Raw genomic sequence first — 7,944 nt, 5'->3', positions numbered from 1 at the left:
TTATCTTGGGGAGGAGAACTGAGGAACACGTGCCTACTATGTGCTCAGAGCTCTACACTGGAACCACAGAGAGTAGGGGACTAGCCTGCTGCCCTTATGCCACTTCAACAGTCAGCAGCAGCCTCCACCTCCATCTGCCAGCTCCTTCAGGGTTGGCTCCAGCAGCTGTGCTCATGCTTCTCGTTGGCCATATGCATTGGGGTGATTGATGGGCAGGGTGTAAAGGCTCAGCCCCATCAGCCAGATGGGGACACTCTATTGGCAATGCTCAGGATGGAGCCCTTACTGGCCTGGACTTCTTCCTCTGCCAATCCTGCTTCCCCCACTTCCTGTCACAGGCTCGTTGATCTGTAATCAATGTGTACCCAAACTCCATCTCAGCCTCTGCTTCCCAAGAATCCAACTGGAAACAGGCTTCTTGGAAAGCTACTGATTTTTCCACTCAATTAAGAAGGAAAATATGGACAAATCATACACTTAAAAAAACACATTGTTTCAAAAGAGAGCAACAGATGAACACAGGCTGTTCCAACTAATGAAGATCTTGTTTTTGGAGATCTAATGAACTAATGAAGATCAGTCATCTGGATTGGGGGATGAATTTTCGGAGATGCCCTGTTTTGAGAAGAAACAGGTTGGATTCCATATTAGTTCTCTAATACAAGCCTGCTGTAACAAAGTACCACAAAATGGTTGGCTTGAAACAACAGACCTTTATTCATTCACAGTTCTGGAGGCCAGAAGTCCAAGATAAGGAGTCAGCACTACCATGCCCTTTCTCCTTGCTCCTATGGCTGACGGCAATCTGCGGTGTTCCTTGGCAAGCAACTTTATAACGCCAATCTCTGCTTCTGTCATCACATGGCCTCCTTCCCGCTATATCTGTCTACATATGGTGTTCTCCGCTCTGTGTGTCTGTATCCATGTTTCTTCTCTCCTACGGACATCAATCATATTGGATTAAGGGACTACCCTACTCCAGTATGGCTTCCCCGTAACTTACATCTTACTTATATTTGTAAAGACTCTATTTCCAAAAAAAGGTCATATTCACAGGTACCTGGGGTTAGGACTTCAACATATCTTTTTAGGAGACATGATTCCATCCACAACAGATTTCCTCCTAGATTAGCCCACTGAACCTGCTTTAGGCCTGAGTTTTAATGCTGAACTGTAGCAGTTGCACTGAAAGTAACAGAAATAGGAACTCCTCCCTCTGTCACTACTTAACTCCCTAATCTCCTTGGAGGCGGCTCCTAGCAGCAGCATGTTGGGGTCTTTAGAGAAGAGAAGTAAAGAGAGTGAGGAAAGTTTAGATGTAAGACCAGCCAGAAGGTTGTGTGGCCTCTGGAGAGGGAAGAGGCTCTACTGCAAGCAAGTTGGGATCTGTTTACCATAAGGGAGAGCACCATAATTAATTCAGGCTTCCTGCCTATGGAATCATACCCTTAATCTTGATGAGGGTGAGCAGTGAGTTGGCTTCACCATTACCCAGGAGCTTTCGCTGAAGTGAAGGCTCTGAGTGGTGGCACATTGCAGTGGGGGATCCCATGTTGCAAGGTAATCCCTCTACTGTGCTGGTGGCCACAGCTCCAGGAGCAGCTTTGGGAGAGTCCTTGTGTTCAAGGAGGGTGGGAGGCAGAAAACAGCCAGGTGAGGGCACAGGAGCTGCCATGCAAAGGTGGGCACATCTAGAAAGCCATATTCATACCAAAATATAAATGTAGATCCACTTAACTAAAAATAGGTCCCCTGAACCGAAGAAGTCTCTGCCAATATATGATAAAGTTAAGCATTTGTTGAAAGGTTTTGAAGTAGCTCACTGTTACAAGGCTGGGGTTTGTCCAAGCCGGAGCTATAAAAACAATTACAAAGGTGCTCTCAGTAGCACAAATGTGCTGATTCTCGCATTTGACATGGAATTTTTATAGCTTATTTGTGGATGGAAAATAGCATCAAATATTTGCAGGAACTTGTCTCTTTCTTCAGAAAGAGTTGTGGCTAATTAGAATTTCTGTTTTATTTTACTCCCTGACCTCTCAATTGGTTTGTAAGCTATTAAGTGATGCACAAGAAATTTGTTTGAGGTATAGGAGTTGTTTTGCATAAAAGCATCAAAGATGGTATCGAAATATGTTAAAGTTATTAGGCAATTTAAGACAGTGTCATTGTTTTCTTTAGTGGCCAATGACTGTGTAAAAGCTCTTGCTTCCTATTTAGCATTTCAGGATATCGGAATATGTTTTAGCATATAAATCACATTATATATGGTGTTATATTATAATTCTTATGAGTGTTAGCAAAGTCCTAGAATTCCCTAAGGCTCTAAATTGGACTGCCAAGATATAAAGATAGGAGAGATAAACTTCTGTGCCATTAAAACATGTGGAAAATGAGTTCTGTGATAATACAGTAGTAATTTTGGGCCTATTCCATCCATTATCAGTATCTGTCATAATTCACATTTTGCACATTTTGATTTATCAGCCAATTTGAAGTGCAAGTTAGAAGGAAGGAAGGTGAATCAGAAGTGAAAATTGACTCAGGAATTCTGCCTTGCATGGATGAAAATCTGGAGTTAGTGTTGTGATACTTTTTGTGAATCCTACCTAAGTAAATATTGAATATAATTTGATGCCTAAGTGTGTCCCAGAAATTAGAAAGAATTGTGGTTCCTTTTCATTAACAGTAAATCTATAAGGATTGGATGGATCATATGTTTCCTTGACTGAAGAGAGAGAAAAATGGATGCCAATATTAGGAAGAAGTACAAGCCATCAAGAAATTGTGGGCATGTCCTATGGTTGGAGAATGAAGGAAGTATGCATGAAATCATGGTCCTATCACTTTGGAGTTGAATGATTCCGCTGAGATCATCTTGTCCTGTAGACCCCCATCCTTTGGCAGGGCAGTGCTGCAGTTCTGCAGAGGGCTCTTAGAGAGTGTCTAGAATGAGCCACCTGGCAACCTGAAAGTAGACACCAATTTACCTTTCTGTTGGAGTGAAATGTTTTCATGACCATTTGCACATAATGTTTTAATATGCTCAGCGTGTATTCCAAGTAGAATCATCAAGAAATGACAAGCCTCCCTTTTCCACCCACATCACAGAACTAGATTTGGGCATCTGAATAATAAAGAAAATTAACCGTTTGCAATTTTATTTTAAAATATATTTATTGAGTTCCAAAAATGTGGGTGGGTGGGGTGGGAATAATTACAGGACAGACAAAAGCTGGTACTTTGGGGGCTGAGGGCTTGAGTTCTAAGGAAGCAGAGAAAAAGTAAGTCTGGTACTCGGAACTCCCGTCCCTTGCCTGACAGAGAGAGGGCAGTGATGTCTGCAGAGGGAGCTGTATCTAAAACCAGTATAGATGGCTGTGGGGCTCACAGTGCAAGAGTGACAATGGACTGATATTCTCTAGAACACTTCTGGTGTATTCCAGCATTCTGAGACTTGTATCCTCACAGTCAAGATCCCAAGGTAGAGCTAAGATTCTGAACCCTGTATTAGTCAGAGTTCTCTAGAATGACAGAACTGATGAAAAAAAATATATATATATAAAATGTGTGTATATATATTATGTGTGTGTATATATATAATGTGTGTATATATGTGTGTGTATGTATAGATATATATATGTAGGATATATATATATATATATTTATGTATATATACACGAGTTTTTAAGTATTAACTCACACGATTACAAGGTCCCACAATAGGCTGTCTGCAGGCTGAGAAGCAAGGAGAGCCAGTCTGAGTCCCAAAACTCAAGAACTTGGAGTCTGATGTTCGAGGGCAGGAAGCATCCAGCATGGGAGAAAGATGTAGGCTGGGAGGCCTGGCCAGTCTCTCTTTTCACATTTTTCTGCCCGTTTCTATTCTAGCCAAGCTGGCAGCTGATTGATTAGATTGTGCCCACCCAGATTAAGGGTGGGTCTGCCTTTCTGAGCCCACTGACTCAAATGTTAATCTCCTTCGGCAACACCCTCATAGACACACCCAGGATCAATACTTTGTATCCTTCAATTTAACCGAGTTGACACTCAGTATAACAATTTCAGCCCCAAAGGCCCCTGTTTGAGGGAGGTGACTCAAATTCCTAGTTTCTGAGCATAGCCTTTTCCATTGAATGTTGACCATGCGGTGGATTTTTTTTTTAATCTCTCTGAAATAAACCTCTGTTTACTTGGAGTTTTATAAGTAGGACTCATCCAAATTTGCTCAGAACTTTCCCAGTGTTAGCACTAAGAGTCCTGTATCCTGGAAATTCCTTAATTCCTAAGCAAACTGGGGCAGATATTTATCCTAGGGAAATAAGAGCCAAGCACATAGACCAGGTGTTCCAGGTACCTACCGTTTTACAATAAAGCATTACAAAAGTGATCAACTCATAAAAACTGTTTTGTTTGCTCACATTCTGCACTCTGGCTGGGATTAGCTGAGTGGTTCTTCCGCTGGTCTTGCTGATGGTTGCTTGTGTGGCTGCATCCAGTCAGTGAACTGATTGGAGAATGGGCTCAGCTGGGACATTTTGGCTGCTCTCTCTCTCTCTCTCTCTCTTTCTCTCTCTCTCTCTCTCTCTCTCTCTCTCTCTCTCTCTCTCTCTCTCTCTCTCTCTCTCTCTCTGGGTAATCTCAGGACTCTCCCTTTCTGCACGCCCTCTCCTTGTTATTTTATTTTATTTTTGCAGCAGGGTAGCTGAATTAGCTGAATTTCCTATATGGTGTCACAGGAATCCCCAGAGTGCAAAACTTGCCTGGTTTCTAGGTTGGTGGGGACTGGAATTACCACGGCATCACTTTCACCACATCTTATTGATTAAAGCTGGTCATAGCATCATTCTAGAATCAAGGTGAGGGGACTACAGGACAACACAAGAGTGAATACCAGGTGGCAGCTCGCTGAGGTCTACCAATGTAACAGTTTCCTCCAGAGACACAGTAGGATGCTCACCTGGACTCATAAGATTCACTGCGAGTGACCACTTCTGACGCCTGTTTGTAGGGCACCACCTGACTTCCTCTCCTCACACTCTCAGTGAGAATGGAATATGAATAGTTTGACCATTGGTCAGAGCCAACAAGAGCTCTGGGTGTAGGGCAGGTTTATCCCTATCATTCGTACTTCTCCCAAGCATTAGTAAGAATAATAGGGATGGTGAGTCCCTGTTAAGGTTGCTAAAAGGTTTCCAAGGAAATAACAAGTTAGGGGGCCTGGGTCTCCACGGTTGATGCGAAGCTATAAGGGACTTGACTGTTCCATGCACCATTTCTTGAGGAGTAGTCTATTCTAAAGTTTCTGCCCAGCACAGGAATTTTGGAGATGACCAAAACACATCGCCTGTCTTCCCGAAGCTGACCCTTCTCAACGCGGGTCTCCCCACCCTGCTAACTCTTGTTTTAAAGTTTAAACAAGTGTCAGCGATGGTCCCTCCCCGCTTTGCTCTCCACCCGCCTCTCTCCTGCAGCTCTAACTTGGTTAGTTTCTCAGCCAGGCCCCCTCACTGGGCTGTGAGCCTCCTGAGGGTAGGGCGACCTCCATACCTTCTTCTGCAACACCCAGGGTGGATGGAGGGGGCTCTGTTAGCTAGAGACTTTTGGGAGCAGCAAGGGACCAGCCCCATAACCGCCACTTCAGAGCAGCTCCAATCCAGCTGACTTCCACATCCCCGGGGTTCTTCCTTTCTTTTTTTTCTTTTTCTTTTTTTTTTTTTTTTTTGTCTCCCCTGTTCTTTTTTTTTTTTTTTTGCTGGAAAGAATCAGGTCCCTTCACTCTCTCCCAACACGAACTGCGTTAAAAGAACCCCCGAGCTGCCTCTGGGCCCAGGGACTTCTGCTTGGCTTGCTTCCCTTTCTCCTCTGGACACTCTTCCATCATTGAGGACACAATCTGGCTTCTGGCTTTTCCCTCTCTTTTTCTTGGCCTCTTTCCCTTTCTTCCCCCGCCCCTTGTCCCCGTGTCACAGCCAGTCCCGACGCATCCCGCCCCCGCTCTGTCGCTTTAAGCTGGTCCCGCCGCTGCGCCCCGCCCTCACCCCTCCGCGCCCCGCGGCTCCCCGCCGGTTCTCCCGCTCCTCCCCTGCTCGGCCCTCTCCTCCTCCTCCCGCTCCTCCTCCCGCTCCTCCGCGCCGCCGCCAGCCCCGCTGCGCGCTCTGCTCTTCGCAGCTCCCCGGACCCGCAGCCATGGCCGACATCAAGACGGGCATCTTCGCCAAGAACGTCCAGAAGCGACTCAACCGCGCGCAGGAAAAGGTCAGCTGTGGGCTGCTGGGGCTGGGGCCGGGGACGCCAGGCGGGGGCTTGGCTGGAGGGCACCGGGTGCGGCGGCGCGGGGCCCGAGCCTCTGGATGCGGCGCGCTGCGGAGCGGGGCCGGGGCCAGGGATGCGGGGACGCCCTGCCCTCCGCTCGGTGACTGCAGCAAGGCGCGACCGGGGCGCCGCGGGGAGGACGGAGCGCCAGGGACCCGCAGACCCCGGCCCCGGAGGCGCGGGATATGTCCAATCCCGGAGCCCGCCAGGGGTGGCCGCTCTCCTGGCCCCAAGCCGGGCAACAGAAGTAGCAGGTGCGGCCGCTCGCTCCCTGCGCCCGGAGCAGAGCGCATCTCCCGGCGTCCGCATCTCCCGGCGTCCGCATCTCCCGGGTCGGCTCCCAGCGCGCCCGCAGGCAGCTCGCGCGGACGCGGCCCGCAGATCAGGGCGGGAGATTGCGGCAGCAGTCCTTCTTGCGGGGGATTTTGTAGCTACTTAAGCGCAGTAGACGAGAACGATTTAACAGAGAAGCCACCAAAATATCTCCCAGGACCAATAGGGCAGGATCGTGATCACAGAGTGCTGTCTAGCGAGTTCTGAAGTTCAAAACAGAGAGCTAGATACACACACTTTTATTTTTGGTCTGTATGTTTGTGTCCCTTTTGACGCCAGTGTCCTTCTTTAGAAGGTCAAAAATAAATATGACCTGAACCTAATAGTTCCTTTCTGCACATTTCTGCACAAAGAGGGACCTTTTATTGCGTTAAAAAATCCAGATTGCACAGATTGGGTTCTCTGTTGTTTTGCAAGTCCGTCAGTAAATTGCCCACAGTAATTTTTTTCCCCAGAGATGTGCATTAATGGAACCCAGGTCCGTAGCAAGCACAGCCCCAAGCAGGTGAAGGGGAGTTGTATCAGACACCAGGCTTGCCTGGCTTCCTTGGTCACTGCTGTATCTGACGGCCCTAAGGTCTTCATTTGTGTCCTGAGCAAAGGACATTTCATTTATATTGTAGCTTGAGCATTGTACTTGAAAATCAACACCGGCTAATGAGCCTCATGATTGGTATCACTTGAACTGTGTTCTCTTTCACGTGGCAGTATTTTCCGTCCCTACGATATGGGGTGTTTAGCGTTTTCCTGTTTTACTGGAAGTCGGATTTGCCATGTTGCTCAGGATGGCAATGAATTTCCCTCTTCAGACCCAATCTCAGGCTGCCTCCCAGTTTCGGCTGACCCTGAGTTGCTGAGCAGAGGGGGCACTGATCCCTTTTGTCCCCAGGCCCAGAGGCTTGGTGGCTGCCTCTAGTCCCTCCCTCCACACATGCACACTCTTCATGCAGTAAGAGGATTGTATTTCTTTTAATATCTACCCAAGCTCATCCTGAACTAAAGTGATCCTCCTCCTGCCGCTCCCTCTGCAGCTGAATTAGCAAGGCTGCCTGCTCCTTTCCAGGCCCGGGTTACTTGTGCAGAAAGTAGCCAGGGATCTGCTGGCCTTGGGATCTGGGCCAGGTTTTGTCATCCTTTTTCCACACTTCATTTTACCCACTTGTAGGTACTCCTCCTCCTGCCTTCCAAGTAATTACTTGACTCTTCAGTCTGAGGCTTTTCACTGAATCCACTTTCCATCTGTGAAGGAATTCAGTGGTATGGTCTGCCTTTTCACATATTGAATTATTTCTTAAT

The 7,944-nt window shown here is 47.1% G+C and overlaps 1 protein-coding gene across 3 annotated transcripts in view; it reads left to right on the top strand.

Annotated features, from left to right (window-relative positions):
* The first annotated feature begins 5,979 nt into the window (after window positions 1-5,979).
* AMPH (amphiphysin) overlaps window positions 5,980-7,944 on the top strand; it is a 258,597-nt gene continuing 256,632 nt past the window's right edge. For 2 of the 3 annotated variants that reach the window (XM_030933295.1, XM_030933294.1), the window contains exon 1: window positions 5,988-6,258. In XM_030933295.1, the coding sequence (XP_030789155.1) occupies window positions 6,190-6,258 (69 nt within the window). In that variant the 5' untranslated portion in view covers window positions 5,988-6,189. Of the gene's footprint in view, window positions 6,259-7,944 lie in introns of all 3 variants that reach the window. The other variant, XM_030933296.1, reaches the window with a different exon arrangement.

Source organism: Rhinopithecus roxellana, chromosome 6 (assembly GCF_007565055.1).
Source record: "Rhinopithecus roxellana isolate Shanxi Qingling chromosome 6, ASM756505v1, whole genome shotgun sequence".
Classification (NCBI taxonomy): domain Eukaryota; kingdom Metazoa; phylum Chordata; class Mammalia; order Primates; family Cercopithecidae; genus Rhinopithecus; species Rhinopithecus roxellana.
The sequence above is the reverse complement of the archived record's forward strand: the minus strand, read 5'-3'. Positions and strand labels throughout refer to the sequence as shown.